The sequence below is a fragment of the Equus przewalskii genome, chromosome 15 (assembly GCF_037783145.1).
Source record: "Equus przewalskii isolate Varuska chromosome 15, EquPr2, whole genome shotgun sequence".
Taxonomy (NCBI): Eukaryota; Metazoa; Chordata; class Mammalia; order Perissodactyla; family Equidae; genus Equus; species Equus przewalskii.
Window position 1 is genome coordinate 23628650 of NC_091845.1, and position 17799 is coordinate 23646448.

At 38.5% G+C, this 17799-nt stretch overlaps 1 protein-coding gene across 1 annotated transcript in view; it reads left to right on the plus strand.

The window, feature by feature from the left end:
- Positions 1–17799, plus strand: part of SUCLG2 (succinate-CoA ligase GDP-forming subunit beta) — a 255361-nt gene that overhangs the window by 136575 nt on the left and 100987 nt on the right. The window contains exons 5-7 of the mRNA XM_070576862.1: positions 1664–1816; positions 3340–3429; positions 11494–11590. Of these exons, the coding sequence (XP_070432963.1) occupies positions 1664–1816; positions 3340–3429; positions 11494–11590 (340 nt within the window). The remainder of the gene's footprint in view (positions 1–1663; positions 1817–3339; positions 3430–11493; positions 11591–17799) is intronic.

Here is a 17799-nt window from a genome sequence, read left to right on the forward strand (position 1 = left end):
GAAATCAGAATGTTTCTGTGATAATCCCAACACTGTGTGCCAAGAAATATTTCTTTACTAATCATGAACTACCATTTATGATGAAAGAATCAATGGTATTATAAGGTATTTTATTTTTAACTGGTGATAAACTCCATAAAGATTTGAAAAGGAGTTCTATATTCATTACATGATAGCTTTTTAGATCATCATATATTTATCATTTCCTGTGACTTAAAACTTAGGTTTTTGTGGCATCTGGGTAGCTAAAATCGAATGCTGTTGAATCTGTAACTTTTTGTGAAATGTATTACTGAACTACTTTTAGGAAAAGCAGTGTAAGTGTTTTTGTTACTTCCACTTCTAGTACTGAGTGTTTATGAATGTTCTCTTTTTCTTTTACAATTTATACAAGACATCTTTTACCATTTTTATTGGGAGTATAAGTTGATACAGCCTCTCTAGGGCAATTTTATAGTATTTATCAGATTTTAAATATGAAGAGTCTAAAACCTAGCCATTTTACTTGTAAGTACCTTATCTACAGGGAAACTAAAACAGCGAGCAAAGATATGTGCAAAAATAATCACCAAAGTAGCATTTTAGAAAAATTGAAGTCCATATAAATGTCTGTTAGTAGGGATGTGGTTAAATAAATCTTGACATATAAGTACTGTATAGTCACAGTGCAGAGAGAGGACCTTGGAAAGATGTCCAAGTTGTAGTGTTAAGATTAAAAACAAGAAAGAAAGAAAGAAAGGCTTTTGAGTATGTATAATATGCTTCCGTGTGCAGGATGATTCCATGACTGTAATGCTTGCAGATGGATAGAAAAAAAGATAAAAGTAATTACCAGTGGTTTTTTGTGGGAGGGCTGCCACATGCTCTTTCTGAGTCTGTGCAGAGCAAAAGGACACCTGGCTGAGGCAGTGAGTGGGGAATGAACCCCTTCCATCCCACTTGTCTCTTGCCCGTTTATGGTCCTGGCGTGTGACTGCATCCTCCCCGAGGACAGGGTGACTTTTTCTGATTATGACAAATGTTCCATATGGGCTCAAGAGCATCCTGACTCCTGGAGCCCAGGAGGTTTGTTTGTGCAGCGGGGGGCTGCTTTCACTCTCTCGTTTATCTTCCTTTGCTATTGTTTGCATTATTTTTGAACAAGGAAATGTTATATTTGTAATTTAAAAGAAAGCATAAATTGAAATAAAGATACAGTGATCCAAGAGACAGAAGTATACAAACATATGAAGCATCAGACGTACTGTAAAAAGAATCCTTCTTTGGCAATCAAACTTGGTTTCCCACCAGTGCAATCTGAGAAAAAATCAGTGTAGTAATATATATGTACTGTTAATGTCTCAAATTAAAATAACAGCTGCTTCCCTGGAGTTTTTCTTAAGTGTCAGGGTTTCTCAAGGAAGAAAAAAAAAGATTAAAGTAGGAAGGTTCCTTGAGGCAAACCAAATACCTGTCACTTGAACAAGTTAACAGGATCAATTAAGGAGGTGAAAATGGGCATTGTGCGCCATGAGAGCAGAACTCTCAAATCTCTAGAAGCTAGCTCCTGGGTTTAAAGAGCCTGAAAATGAAGCCATTTGATTTGTGTAGCAAGTTTTTATAGATTTCCAAGTAGAACTCAGTTCGATGCTGAATTAATTTGACTTTCCCACTAATGTGGTAGGTGATGGTTGCTGAAGCTTTGGACATTTCCAGAGAAACCTACTTGGCAATTCTGATGGACCGGGCCTCCAATGGCCCCGTACTGGTGGGCAGCCCCCAAGGGGGCGTTGACATTGAAGAGGTAGCAGCTACAAATCCAGAACTTATTTTTAAGGTATGTTTAGATTCATGGCTGTACTTTGTTCACTGATTGTTGTTGTACAAGCTGTTAAAGATTTAATGTGGGGTCTGAGACTGGTAGCAATACATGTGTTTTTGGGATTTAAGGCAGAAAATGTGCAGTCTTTTCTCTTCCTGGGCATCCAGTTGAAAGCTGGGTAGAATCAAGGTATTCACTATTCGAGGTCTTTTTCTCTTCCCCTCCCTTCCTTCTTTGCTCCTTCCTGCCTTTTCCTCCTTCCTCATTCCTTTCTATCCTACCAGCCCCTAGTAGTAAGCAATGGGACAGGATTGTGATATTTCCATTTCCTCTTGGTTAACTCTGCCCCATTTAACAGTGTGTCTAATCCAGCAATGCTCTCCTAGGAGACCAGATGTGAACGAGAGACTACCTGGATGTCTCTCTATAGTATTGATGTAAAATAGAATCCTTCTAAGGTCCACCTTCTCTCTGGTTGCTTCAATCCTTTAAATCTTGTCCTTTAATTGATATTAGGATTAGTTTCTAGTCAAAGAGGTCAGAGGTCATCTTAACTCGCCAGCAAGTTTCTCAATGCCTTTAAGCTTCATTTTTTGAATCAGTGAAATGAAAAGGGGGTAATATCCACCCTGCAGAATTGTGAGGATTAAATGAGGAGATGTGGATAAAGTGCTTCTCAACCTTCCTCGGCTATAAGAAGAAAAAGCCAAGGTTGTTAGAACTTTAAGTCCAGTTTTTGATTCTGGATTCTTAGTGTCAAAAAAGTCACATTAAAAATTTCTGGCAGAAATATTCATGATTTCTTTTAGAAAGTGATTCAAAAAGTGGGAATTTTGTTTCTTGAACCGCTTTGTTTGGATAAGGTACTGGCGCTTTGTTGATTAGTTTTAAAATATTTTCACTAATGTTACATGTTTCAGTTAACTGCCTTGGAAGTTAAATTGAGACTTTACATGCTGGCTTACCAATAATACCTAGCCATTTGCAAAATTAACTTGATTTAAAACAAGCTATTCCACTTGTGAAGAGAATATATGAAATAAAGTGTATGAACAGCACTCAGGAGTTGGGGAGAATGGCACTTTGTAGAGATAAGGTATTATTAATAATTATATCAATAGAGTGTTTAAATCATAAGGTGATATTTAACCTATGTATGACAAGCTCTAAACTTAACAGCAATATTAGGCAGGAAAACCTTACTTTGGAAACCTTCCAAAAGATGTCATAAAAATTAACTGACTAAATATTCGTCAGTGCCATCTGTATAGTAATTAAAAGTGAAACCTGGCATCTGATTGTCTTGTCAGCATGCCACCGTGAAGAATTATATAGTTTTTGGAAAGGCTGTTTTATAGATGGTCTGCTAATTAAAACATACCCTATAGGCAGCTGCGGTATGCCGTGCTCAGAGATCTCTGGAAAGGTGCCACGCTTTAATTACTCATTTGCAAATAAATACTAAGCATTTTCTTTTGAGGTTGTAAATCTTCACATTTGACTGTCTGAATTTTGCTTATTTGATTCATTTTTACTAGGAGCAAATTGACATTATTGAAGGAATAAAGGACAGCCAAGCTCAGCGGATGGCAGAAAATCTAGGCTTCCTTGGGCCTTTGAAAAACCAGGTACCTGAGTGATTGGAGACCATTGTGTCTGACCTGTTTCAGAAATCATTTGGAAACCTGCTTAATTGCCTCTAATGTTTGTGATTAACAGGAAACAGGATTATTTATTGTTTTGTATCTTTTTCCTCCAGCTGTGTATGATGAAGGAAAATTTTTTCCTGGTGTTCCAAAAGCGGATGTTTATGACATGTGTTTATGTATATATATATGTGTATATATATATCAATGTTTGTGAAAGTGTGTGTCACACATAGACAAATGCATTTTGTTATGTATGTTAGTCTCCTTATTTTCTTCTGTGGCATTGCAGCTCCAGCCCATGAATTATAAGAGGCAGCACTGTGATTAGGAGCACGGGCTGTAGAGTCAGGCGGACCTGAGTTTGAATCCTGTACTGTTACCCAGCACGTGTGTGACTCAGCACATCTGAACATCAGTTTCATCATCTGTAAAATGGGGATGATGAAATCCTAACTGAGAGGGTTATTGTGAGGAGTGAGTACGCTAATGTATGAAAGTGCTTATTCAGTATTCTGGAAAGGTCAGTTATTATTGTTATTAATAATACACATTACTTACCTAATTGCTATTCTTTCATAGCTAATGAGCATTTGAGATGGATATTAATTAATAACATTAAGGTGATATTTTACTGAAAACAGCTTAAAATATGCCAAATTAGTAATTATATCCCTTGACTTCAAAGATAGAAAAATTATCCTCCAAGCTATTAAGGGAGAGTGTCTGTCTTGAGCATCACAGTGCTGCACTGTCCTCGGTCCGGCCCATGGAGCTTGATTGTATGTCTGTATAGGCAGGCTTCCTTGTCCCACAGCTAAATCAGAACTTGCTGGCTGTTTTTTTCTTCCTCCATTACTAAGAGAAGCCACCTTAATAATCGTACATCCTGTGTGTGTGCATGTGTGTGTGTTCCCCTAAGGCTCCAGGATGGTACAGAGTATTTCCTTTACTTTAGTTAGGTAGCATTCCTCCAATAAAACAGGAGATTTTGAACTCCTTTCTTTCTGCCTTTACTTATTTTTTTGACTGATTCTATCTCTGGAAGTTTAAGGCTAACAATAAGGAAGTCATAGAAGAGTAAAGCAGAATAAGAATTTTAAAAATATATATCTGTTTGAATTAAGAGAGGATGCACTTATTTGAAGATAGAAGGAAAAGCTCCCTTAAAAATCTAAAGATTCAGGAGATTAGAGGGGTCAGGGTCATCTGGGACTGACCCTCAGTAGGAGATAGAAAGAGGCAGGATTCTTGAACAGTTAGAGGAACTCATTGTCCTTTCTGAGACTGGCATAGAGATGCCAGGGTAGTGGTCTGTGAAAGGAAGACACAGATGATTCCTGAGTAAGGGCTGGTTACCCCTGGTTGGTTACCCCTCCTGAGAATGAGGCCACTAACTATATTAGCTATCCATTTGACATTTATTAAAGGGCTTCTTGTGTAGCAGTGGTGGTCACCAACAGCCACTCTCCCACATTGTCACTGTGTTCTAGCTACACTGTTGTACAGTTAGCTCCAGAACATGCTCAGTAACCCCGTTTACGTCCTCCCTATCCCTTTGCACATCTGTATCCTCTTAGTCATTTGTGGTCACCTTTGTTGGATCCTCGTCTGCAGCATAGCAGGGCCTTTGTCCATCTTCCTCACTGCTGTGTTGCCAGCAAAGTGCTTGGCAGATATGTCGGGTACCCAAGAAACATCTGTCACATGCGTGAATAAGTGGAACAACACAGCTGGGGTGTCCACTTTGAAGAGATTCCTAGGGAGTCAGCAATAGGTAGCTGTGAGCAGCAGGAGAATAAACTGGATTGGGAAAAATCTACTGACCACATGGTTTGAAAGCTCAGGAGGTGCATATGACAGAGAGTTCTAGAGAAGGCAATCATAGTATTACATGCATCATAAGACAGTTTCCTCCCCACCACATATTATAAGAGAGAATTGAGTTATTTATAGCTGTTGAATGGCTGAATCATGTTTTCCCAGAGCCCTAAACACTCTAGGTTTTAAATGAGTTACCTGTGGAAGAAAGATGAATGTGTAGATCCTCAGGGATCACTAGTAGCAATAGTGTCATTCTATTTTTAATTTAATGTATTGAGAAAGGAAAGAAACTTTTAAATTTATTTTTGTCATTCTTTCATTGCTGACTACTGAAAGGCTTTCACTCTTCGTTTGCTCAGCAGTGTTGGAGTGAGCACTGACTGGGTGCTGCTCACTCTGCTGGATCCTGGGGCGGAGAGACAATGAGTGGTAGCCATTGTTCTTCAGGGATTCCCAGAGCAGTGGAGGCAGCCTCCTGGCAGTGAAGAGAGGAAGAGGGAATGCAAAGGACAGCGTGGGGAGAGGGGGCGAGCTCAGGTGTAGGCGTGTTGGAATTTGTTCATCTAGGGACTCCGGTTATCTTTGTGCAGTAGAAAGTGGAATATATGGCACAGGAGCTCAGGAAAAACTGCACTGGAGTTGTAGATTTGGGCGTCTCTGCTTTATGATGCTTCCTCAAGCCATGGGGATTGGTGAAATGTTCCAGAAAGCCAGTGGAGGTGGCACCTGAGAAGAGAAAACATTTAAGTGATCATGAAGATTATCAATTGCTGATGCTTTGATAAAGAAATGGTATCTTAGGGGTCCCTTAGAGTCAATGTGACTCTGAAAAGTTACTTAATTTTCATCTAGGGTATGGTTTAGGCATTTGGAGGTAATTCACTCATGGATGAACAACATATAAAATGATTATTTTGCAAATTTATTAAGATCATTCCTCTGACTCATGCCTGTTATCTCTAAAATGTGATGTATTAATATTAGATTTAACAAAAATAAATATCACCTTGCGTAAAACCTGTCAGGTAGGTGTCCCTGATGAAAATCCATTTTAGCAAGAATTGGTTGAAAAGACTAAAGCCACGGGGATACTGAATATGGCTAAAAATTCACAAGCTTCTCTAGTGTGTCTGAATTATTGTCTATACTATTGATTTCTGAAAACATAGGCAGCATTTATTGTCAACATGTACCTCTGGGATTTAAGCTGATGAAAAGATCTGATGGGCCAAGTTAATACGGGCTCACTAACACTTCTGGGAGTGCTGCGGACCTCTGGCTGGCTTTAAGAACCAATTATGAATGTTGATGATATTAGTTCCTGGAACTAATGAAGAAAAGTATTTCAGAATTGTTTAACCTGTTAAAACATTTTTGAAAATATTTGTAAATTTATCAGGGTTTCTTGCATATGGCCCCAGGGGTTTTTTATTTTAGGCATTTTAACTTTTTTTTTTTTAATTTTTATTTTTTTCAGAGGTACATCATATTTCGAATTCTGTATACATTACATCATGTTCACCACCTGAACACTAATTATAGTGCATCCACTCACATGTGACCCTAATCACCCCTTTTGCCCTCCCCCCATTCCCCAATGGTAACCACCAGTCCAATCACCAATGCTATGTGTTTTCTTTTTTTTTGTCGTTTTTATCTTCTACTTATGAGTGAGATCATATGGTATTTGACTTTCTCCCTCTGACTTATTTCACTCAGCATAATACCCTCAAGGTCCATCCATGTTGTCACAAATGCCTGGATTTCGTCATTTCTTATGGCTGAGTAGTAGTCCATCGTGTATAAATACCACATCTTCTTTATCCATTCGTCCCTTGATGGGCACCTAGGTTGCTTCCACGTCTTGGCTATTGTGTATAATGCCACAATGAACATAGGGGTGCAAGTATCTTTATGCCTTTGTGTTTTCAAGTTCTTTGGATCAATACCCAGCAGTGAAATAGCTGGATCATATGGTAGATCTATCCTTAATTTTCTGAGGATACTCCAAACTGCTTTCCATAGTGCCTGCACCAGTTAATTGCTTAACAAATAACCTTAAAATAACATTAATTGGTGGGTTTAACAGATAACCTTAAAATAACATTAACTGGTGGCAAAAGGAAAGAAAACAAATTTTCTATATAGCGTGATTTCGACTTGAGGAAGTAGCTGTCAGTAGCAAACTGGCTGAGTGCAAGTTAACCAGCAGAATATTTTCTTTGACTTGTGTTTAATTTATTTTTAAAATGTGAGCCCATTTAGAAAGCAGGGGAGCTAACTTCAACTTGCCACAGGCCCTGCCATTTCCTATTATTGCACCTGATCAGATGGACACATTTTGCCTGCCTAGCCTTTATAGTCATTTAATATATAGCCCCTGGAATAGGCACGTTCTGTCTCTAAGCCAGGCTGGTTCTCCCTTGTAGCTCTTACATCCCAGGGTTTATAACACATATCCCTCATAGATCTTATAACACACATCTACCCATACTTCAACCCTACTCAAAAAATGTTTATAGTCCATCTTTGTACAACAATTAAAAATTAGAATAGTGAAGACCTCCAAAATGCTGTGTTAATGTAGAACTACAATGGCATTAACATGCAGAAAATTCAGGCTTCACAGTAAGCTAGGTTGATAGAGGCTTAAGAAGTTTTGAAGTGTCGCAAGTGTCCACTGATGGATAGATAAACAAAATGTAGTATATACATATAAGAAGGTTGTTAAGTCTTGAAAAGGAGGGAGATTCTGACATGTGCTGCAGCATGAATGAGCTTTGAGGATGTTATGCTAAGTGAAATTAGCAAGTCATAAAAAGACGCATACTACGTGATTCCATTTATATGAGGTATCTAGAGTAGTCACCTTCACAGAGACAGAAAGTAGAAGGATGTTACCAGGGGCTGAGAGAGGAGGGAATGAAGAGTTGGCTTAATAGATACAGAGTTTCAAGATGAAAAAGTTCTCGAGATCCATTGCACAACAATGTGAATATATTCGAAACTGCTGAACTGTATGCTTAAAAATGGTTGAGATGGTGAATTTTATGTTATATGTATTTTACTATGATTCAAAAAAAAAAGAAATTTTTATGTGGCTGGGATAAGATCTTATGTATGCACCTGGAAGTTATTTCTATTATGTAATCTTTCCTTATTAAATTCATCATGAATTCAGCCAGTAGTTATTGAGCATTGACTCTGTGCAGAGGCTGTAGAAGCAGGGTGATGCCATGGTGTCCAGGATAGCCAGCGTGCCTTCTACATACAGCTCGCATTGCAAGCTCATATGAAGGACCTAGGAAACCTCTGAAAATATAAAATTTATTCAACAGTGAGTTATTTATCAGCATTGGACTTTAACTCAAATAAATTTTGTTTGCATAGAAGAAGAAAGAGTAAACATTAAATAAAAGAAATCTTAAAGAGTACTTGAAAAAATAATGGGAGAATTTTTTTTTTAATGCTCTCAGAGTAGGACCAGCCTTTTTGAAATCTGACACAAAGCCAGAAGCTATAACACAAAAGAGTGGCATTATTGTTATCCAGTTTCCATGGGGCAAAAGTAACAAAAAACATGGTCGAAAGAGAGAAAAATGCTTGCAATTTATGTGAGATAAAGAGCTAAATTCCTTTTGTAAAAACATCTGTAGGGGCTGTGACCCAGTGGTTAAGTTCGTGCGCTCCGCTTCAGTGGCCCAGGGTTTTGCTGGTTTGGATCCTGGGCACGGACATAGCACCGCTCATTGGGCCATGTTGAGGCGGCATCCCACATGCCACAACCTGAAGGACCCACAACTAGAAAATATACGACTATGTGCTGGGGGGATTTGGGGAGAAAAAGCAGAAAAAAAAAAAGGAAGATTGGTAACAGTTGTTAGCTCAGGTGCCAATCTTTAAAAAAAAAAAAACTCATAAATTAATAAGAAAAAGACCAAAATCTCAACAGAAAAATGGGCAAAATTCATAAAAAAGGAGATACAAATGTCTCAAGCTCATAGACGAATGCTCAAACTCATTCATTGTAAGAGTGATTCAAATTAAAGCTATATATGAGATACCCATTTTCACCGAGCACCCTGTGAAAAATCCAGATGGCTGATGGTTGTGAGTAGCAAAACAATCTCTATGATACTGGTTTCTGAGAGGGGAAATTAGGGACAACTTCTACTAAGAACAATTGAACAGAATCTTCTGTTATTTAAAATGCCCACACCTCTCTTTGCTCTACTCCATGGAATGTATCCTACAAATATTTAATCACATGTATGATGTATATACAGAGATAGGTAAGGCAGCAAGTTAAGTAATATCAAACTGTTGGAAACTAAATAGCCATTATTTAATAGACAGGTTAAATATGATACATCTATACAATAAAATATTATGCATTCATTTAAAAGAATATTATCACTCAATTTGTGTTGCCAATGACGGGTCTCTCAAAATCTATTAAGTATAGAAACAGGGTGTAGAACCAAGTCTGGTTTTTTAAAAAAGGTGAATGAAGAATATGCAGACATGCATGTGTACAGACCCTCTCTCAATGAACCACCAACTGGTTAGGTGGCTGCAGGTGGGGAACTGGGGAGCTGCATGGCTGGGGAGTCTAGATAGTGAAGGTTCTGAGGAGACCCATGTGTACCTTGGGAACTTTGTGTCATGTACATGTATTATCTAACCAGAAAAAGAAAAATTGTATTAAACAATATTCAGTCTTACTCATTATGTATATTTGTTTATGTCCACTGAGTTTTGAATTAGGATTTAAGGAAGTTTACCAATATACATAAAATAAATTAAGATGATATGAATTACATCTCTAAGAGTTCTTCAGTCAATTCTGGAGCAAAGAAACCACTCTCAGTACTGACCACAGTGGGACTTTATTCTAGAGAGTTGGTTATATAGGTGCTGCCAGAGCTGAGGAGTTTCATAGTGGACAGAGAGACAATCTAGAACTAAACAGCAACAGGATACTGTTGCCGCCTGCATGCTTGAGGAACAAAATGAGGCAGTGGTTTTGTTGGACCTTGGGATACAGAAGCTAGAACCCTGGTGAGCCTCTGTGGTGGGAGCTAGAGCCAGACGAGGAGATGCTGCCCAAGGCAGAAAGAAAAAGATAGAAATACCCTGGCTTTTCCCTGCCTCCCTCCTCCTGTCTCCCACTGCTGCTTCCCATTGGCTGAACCGAGCTAGAAACCAGCTGGCCCAGGAGCCTTGGAAACTCAGCCTACAAGCATCAGCTCCCCTGATATACAGAGCAAAGATGGGGAAAAGCCGGAAACGGATCTGAGGACAAGTAATGGAGGGCTGGAGCAATGAGCAAAAATGTGGCAAAGGGAAAACCTTGGCTGGGAAAGGAGATGGAGCTGGAATGAGACTGATACCCACCATTCAGCCATGATCGCACAGTCTTGCTATGTTGCATCACAAGCTGTGTTCACTGTAGGTGTGAGCTGTCCTAGGTGGTGTCATGCCTCATTCATGATGTCTTCCCCTAGCCCCAGCTCACGCAATGTCAGCATGCTGTGACATAGGCACTTAATAAATGTTGGTTGAAAAGAATGAATGAGTGAGTGAATTTCAAGCAGAGTGAGAATACTGAAGTTGGGGCGTAACATCAGGGAAACTGGATATTCTTGCTTTGTGGTGTATGCCCTTTGGACAAACTGTTTTCAATTTGAACTGTGCTGTTCAGTAACTGTACTGTTCAGGACTTTCATCTTCCTGTCTTGCAACAATTTCCATTAGACACTCAGTAATTGTTTCACAGATTATAGGTTTGGATTGATGAATATAATAACTGTTTTATTCTAGCATAATAAGGAAAACCTAGTCATTATAAACTCTCAAAATCGTATTTACCTTTTACTTAAATGGAGCTTGTTTGTATTAATGATTGTAGCTCATATTGTGGCGTAGCTCAGCTAATAGGGACATGATAATTTACAAAAAGATTAACAGTGTTTTTAGGCTGTACTGAAAATATTTTGCTTTACTGATAATGGTCTTTTCTAGTGTCTAGAGGAAAGTTGAGCAATTCCTTCTAATGAATAGCAGTGGAAATTAAAATAATTATGCTTTTCTGTTTTTCCCTTCAGAAAACTTAACTGAAAATAAAGACATAACTTGCTATTTTTAAGGTTTCATTAATCCAGCAAAATAAATGTTCTTTTACTGCTTTCATGTAACTTCATTTCACTTGATCACATTTAGGCTGCAGATCAAATTAAGAAGCTGTATAATCTCTTCCTGAAAATTGATGCTACTCAGGTGGAAGTGAATCCCTTTGGTGAAACTCCAGAAGGACAAGGTAAAAAAAAAAGAGAGAGAGAAAACAAATGAATATAGTTATTTATGCAAACTATAAATTAAATTGTACAAAAGACTGTAGCAACAGCTCTGCATTAATTTCTTTCAGTAATTTAATTTCTGCCATAGTTTCAAATGCTCCCGTGATACCGTTGAACATTTCAGCACTTGAGTTTGCAGCCAAATGCCAAGCCTCAGAGGAAGCTACTTCTAGGTTTATTTAGGATCATGCATCTACCAGCACTGCCTCATTTTTGGAGGCCCATTGCTCTGTTACTATGGTGAAGATTTGGGTGGAAACAGGAGCCACTGGACTTGGGTGTAATGAATGTACCGGCTTTTATGGAATTGGAACTCGAAGTTTTTTAGTTTACCTAAATCTGTATAAATTCACCTTGTATTCCCTGCTGGATTTACATCCTCATGGTGAAGCCCCCAGTGCCCCATTGTCCAGTTCTCACTTGACTTGGTTACCAACTTCCACTTCCGGTAGGAGGAGGAGACCTTTTTGTGGGGAAGGTTTTTCCTATCCGTCAGGTACTTATACAGTGTAAACAACTGTTTTATACGTCAGCACCCACCACCATTGCACTGTGTCTTGCATACATCAAGTATTTAGTAAGGTCTTATTAATGCGATAGCAAAAGCTTGTGCGTGTGTGTATGTTTTGGGGGATGGGATATCAGGTGGAACCTTGTTTGTTTAGTACATTTGGCCCCCAGTGTCTTGCATGCTTCCTAGTGTGTTGTGGGCAGTCAATGAATAAGGATTTGTCATTGGATTGGTAAATGAGGTGATCTATTATGCGCAAAAACAACCAAGCTGTAGACCAAGATGGATGGTACACTGTTTTACAGAGGGGCCTGGGTTCAAATTCTGGATCTGCTATGTTCTGACCACAGACCTGGGTTAAGCCTCAGGGTTTGTTTTTTGTTTTTATTTCTTTAATCCAAAAGAGTGGTAAAAATGATAACTATCTCATAGGGTGGCTGTCAAAATGAGGTGATTGGTGTTTGTGTAAGCATCCACTGTCAGACACAAAATAGGCCAGTCCCTGACATTCATAAAATGTAGTTCTTCATCTCAGATAGGACAAAGAGTAGTCCAGGAAAGGTATAGATTTCATGTTTGTTTATTTTTTTCCTTTTTTTGTTGTTTTTTTAAGGATTTTACATTAGGACAGGCAAAGAGCTCATATTTAGGAAGCCATTTAAAATAATATATTTCATGGTTTACACAGTGACCACCAGATAAAAACCTATCATAGGTCATTTATAAGCAAGCTACCTTTATTCATAAATATTTTAAAAATTCTGTTTGAGGGGACTGACCCCTGGCCAAGTGGTTAAGTGTGCACACTCCACTTCAGTGGCCCAGGGTTTTGCTGGTTTGAATCCTGAGCACGGACATGGCACCACTCATCCAGCCATGCTCAGGCGGCGTCCCACATAGCACAACCAGAAAGACCTACAACTAGAATATGCAACTATGTGCTGGGGGGCTTTGGGGAGAAAAAGAGGGAAAAAAAGTAGATTGGCAACAGATGTTAGCTCAGGTGCCAATCTTAAAAAAAAGAAAATTCTATTTGGTTGTAAAATCATCAGTACTTCATAGAGAGAGGAAATGAAGGGGCAGATAACTGTTTTTGGAACTCATACGCCAGGCGCTGTGATAACCTTTTACATACAGTCGGCCCCCATATTTGTGGGTTCTGCATCCACAGCTGGGAATCAGAAGGCCTATGATGGTTGTGTCTGTACTGAAGATATAGACTTTTTTTTTCCTTGTCATTATTCCCTAAATAATACAGTATAACGTTTGCATGGCACTTATATTGTATTAGGTATTATAAGTAATCTAGAGGTGATTTAAAAGTATAGGGGAGGATGTGCATACATTATATTGCAAATTTTATATAAGGGTCTTGAGCATCCGTGGATTTGGGTATCCATGGGGGTCCTGGAACCAATCTGCTGTGGATACCAAGGGATGACTGTATATTCATTTTTATTATTTTTGTTACTTACAGCCCTCTGCAAAATTAGGAGTTGTTATCCCCATTTTATAGTGGATCGAAAAATTAATGTGACTCCCCCGGGGGAAGCTAGTTACTAGAGCTGGGGTTTGAACTCATGTCTCTCTCAGTTCAGTGTGTATGTTGATTCTGTTATGCCAGACTGCCATAGTAACTTGCCTTCCTCTCTTTTTTTGTCCCTCTTAAACGATTGATTTGCTTTCATCAGAATGATCTAGAAGTAGTCTCCAGTCTGAGAATCTTGTTTGAGTCTCCAGTCAAAATTAAGTCCAAGAAATGAAAGAAAAGCAAGTTCAATATAAGTTCTTAAAGGTCATATATTTCTTTTCAAACTAGAATGCACAAGGACCCTGGTTATTTCATATTCATAAAAAAAAAGGAAATTTCAGCCATGGAGTGTGATGAAACTCAGGCTGTAGCACTCTTTTCATTCAACCCTTGGGGAAGTTGTCCATCAGATTGTGGTCTGGCAGCAGGGAACAGGAGTGCGAGAACCTTGTCCTAGAGGGTATCTGTAAAACCTCACGAAATCTGAAGTTTTCTTTGTAATTATTAAGAGAAAGGAAAATTGTTCAGCTTTTTGGAAAGAATCATCATAAAATACATGCCATGTATACAGTTCATTAAAACATAAGTCTTATGTGATATTTTTAAGAGCAAAATTATCTTTAGCTATTAATTTGTTCATTGTACCATAAAAATTCAGCTATTGAATTATAATCACAATTAAATGAGTGTGTTGGTTTATAACTCTAATGAACAGTAGTTAAATTAAACCCAATTAGGAAACGGTGATTAATGACCAAATGTACAAATTGATCTTCATCATTGTCACAATCCCCTAAAGCAATCCTTTATGTTGGAGCTGTAAAACCAGTCATTTATATCTTAGCGGTATTGATAATCTTAATATTTATAATCTGAATATTTAAATTTTTCCATTTAGATCAGTAATAGCAGAACATGTAACCTTTCACATTAAATTTTTATTTAATAATTACTTTTAATTAAGAACTTTAAAGAGCATGGCATCATGCCAAACATTTTTACTTTAAACTTATTCGTTGCAGAGGGTCTTTGTGAGAGAATTTCCTCTGTCTTTCATTGTTTGATGAGGAACATTTAAAAAGATTTAAGGTAGGGCTGGCCCAGTGGCGCAGCAGTTAAGTACGCACGTTCCGCTTTGGCGGCCCGGGGTTTGCCAGTTCGGATCCCGGGTGCAGACATGGCACCACTTGTCAAGCCATGCTGTGGTACGCATCCCACGTATAAAGCAGAGGAAGATGGGCATGGATGTTAGCTCAGGGGCAGTCTTCCTCAGCAAAAAGAGGAGGATTGGCAGCAGATGTTAGCTCAGGGCTAATCTTCCTCAAAGTGGTGATATATTTGTACAACAGATGATATCTGGTTGAATGAAGAGTAATGGCCTTGATAACATCTATGCATGGGGAGTTTTTGGTGTGGAGAAAGAAGTACAGTCCAAGAACTATTTTTGCCAATATGATTAATAATCTGATTCAAAGAATATGATTTGGCACTACTGTCTGTGATGTGGTTTAGTGGCTATTAGGATTATAATGGTTGTTAGTGACAGAAACATATACCAGCCTTGTTTTTGTTAACCCCCTCCCCCCGGAAGGGGGGTACTGACTTTACTCACATAACAGGGAAGTTTAAGGCGTGAAGGGAATCAGGAATTCTCTGGTCTTCCAGCTCTGCTTGCCTCTGACTCAGCTTCTTTGTCAGCTGGGCTCTCTGGAGCTGTCGGCAAAGATGGCTCCCAGTTCTCGTCACTTTCCTCCAGCAACCATAGCAATCTTTTCAAATGATTCTGAGTGGTCCTGCTTGGGTCACATGTCCATGTCTAGATCAGTCGCTGATGTGGAACCACATGGTGTAGGAGAAAGGCAGTTTCTCAAAGGAAAAAGGGATATTGAGTCAAAACAAGACTACCGGAATGACCTAACTTATAGTGAAATGGAGTCAAAGTCAAAGACAAATTAGCTCTTTTCTTTGCTTGTCCAATTGCAGTCCTGGAATTCACTCATGAAACCTGTGGCCAAGTTAGAAGAAAGGTTTTCTTTATCTACCTATCCATTTATTCATTTGTTTTGCAAGCCATGGTGAGATTTTATGTCCTATTTTATTTTTTCCCACTTTCAACCAGATCTGCTTGCACACAGATTCGTTTCTTTGGTGTCTTTAAAACAATATTTCTCAGGAGAGTGGACATTTTTTCTCCCAAGGTGACATTTGACAGTGTCTAGAGACATTTTTTTAATTGAGATAAAATTGACATGTAACACATTAGTTTGCTGTATACTACATAATGATTGGATATATGTATTTATGGCTAAATGATCACCACAGTGAGTCTAGTTCATATCTATTTTTGCTTGTTACAACTTGGGGTGCAGAATGCTACTGGCTTCTAGTGGGTGGAGGCCAAGGATGCCACTAAACATCTTATAATGTACAGCACAGCCCCCCACAACAGAGAATGATCTTGCACAAACATGTCAGTAACCCTGAGATTAAGAATTCCTGTTCTAAGGCGTCTTTGTCAGTTGGAGCCCAAATCCATTCACTGAGCTAAAGGAGTGAAACCCAATTTAAATCAGTGACTATCTGGCCAAGATTCGATGAGAATTAAGGCTGGATGATCCAAAGTTAACTGGCACATCAAATTCCTTTCTTGCTTCAGATTAATTTCCCTAAATAACTACCCTGTTGCTTCGTGTTAGCAAGTGCCCATGTTGTTGGTGGGTGTTTCTCTCTGCTTCTCTCTTTAAACACAAGACTCTATTTTCAAGAACATTTTCATTTCTCTGCCTCCCCCTAAACCCTCCTCCCTCCTCGTATCTATTTTCTCTTTTCACAGCAACTAAAGAAAAGTTCTAAAAAGTATACGACTCTTGGAACATCAATATTTAATGGGAAGTGGGACTAATTTGAAAGTATCAGCATTTAAAGGCCATCTTGGTAAGGTGGGTTTCAATAGTGCATTATGTTTATTTATCACAAATCAAATGCAATACGTTGCTTGAAGACAGATTATTTTTCAAACTAATCATGACAATTTTATTTCCTGCTGTTTCTGTGTTTCTTTTATGTGTGAGTCTCCCCTCTGAAATGTATTTTTCTTTTGTTTAATTCAGTGACACATTCTTCTGTTAAAACTCGAGGGTCAGAGGCCCAGTCATGTTCTTCATAGAGGTTGTTAGTGGCTCACAGATCTCACACCACTCAACAAAACAACAAAAACACTCTATGAATATAAGTACTGCAGCCTTCTTTGATATTTGTTCAGAAGGGAAATTCATTTGTACAATCTATCAAGCATGTAACAATTTGCTTTTGATGGTGAAAATTGTTTTATAAATATTAAAAGGTGTGTTTTTTCACCCACTTTGTACACAGAACGGCCTTTGTTCGAGATGAATTTTCTATAGAACTGAGGTTTCATTAATGTGACATTGAAACTCTTAATGTCTGAACCGAGCTCAGCACCTCCAAAGTTGTATTTTACCATAGTTTGTTGTTTTATTAAATGAAAAAGCCTAAGTTTGAGCAAGTGAGTTTAATTTATTCCTCTGCTGGTGACATAGAAGTGTAGTTGAAGGGGTCTTCAGGGGGAAATGAGCATAGAAAAATCAATCAATAATCCGGGATTAAGCTCTTCCTTTTCTGCAGGTTGCAAGTTTTTGTGTATTCTCTTAGCATTTTTTGTTTTCATGATTGTAGGATGCACTTTTCTAAGTTTCTCCTTCATTGTAACAAATACACCTGTGGCTATTATATCACTTGTTAAAGCAGGATACAAATGTAATGAGAACAGTGACTGGGCAGGGATTGGCAACCTTTTTCTGTAAAGGGGCAGTTAGAAAATATTTGGCGGTTTGTGGACCATGTGGTTTCTATTGCAGCTACTCATCTCTGCTGTTGTCTAGAGACAGCAACCATAGAAATATGTAAATGAGTGTGTGTAGCCACATCTAGTAAAAATATATTTACAAAAATAGGCAATGAGCTGGCCTGAGGGTCATACTTTGCCACCTCCTAACTTAGATTCTCATTTGGGGCTGTTTTATACCAATCTTTAGCCACCTTGGCTTTATGCAAAGATGTGGTGTGATCTGAGATTCACCAAAGGCATCTCTTTCACCCTCATCCTT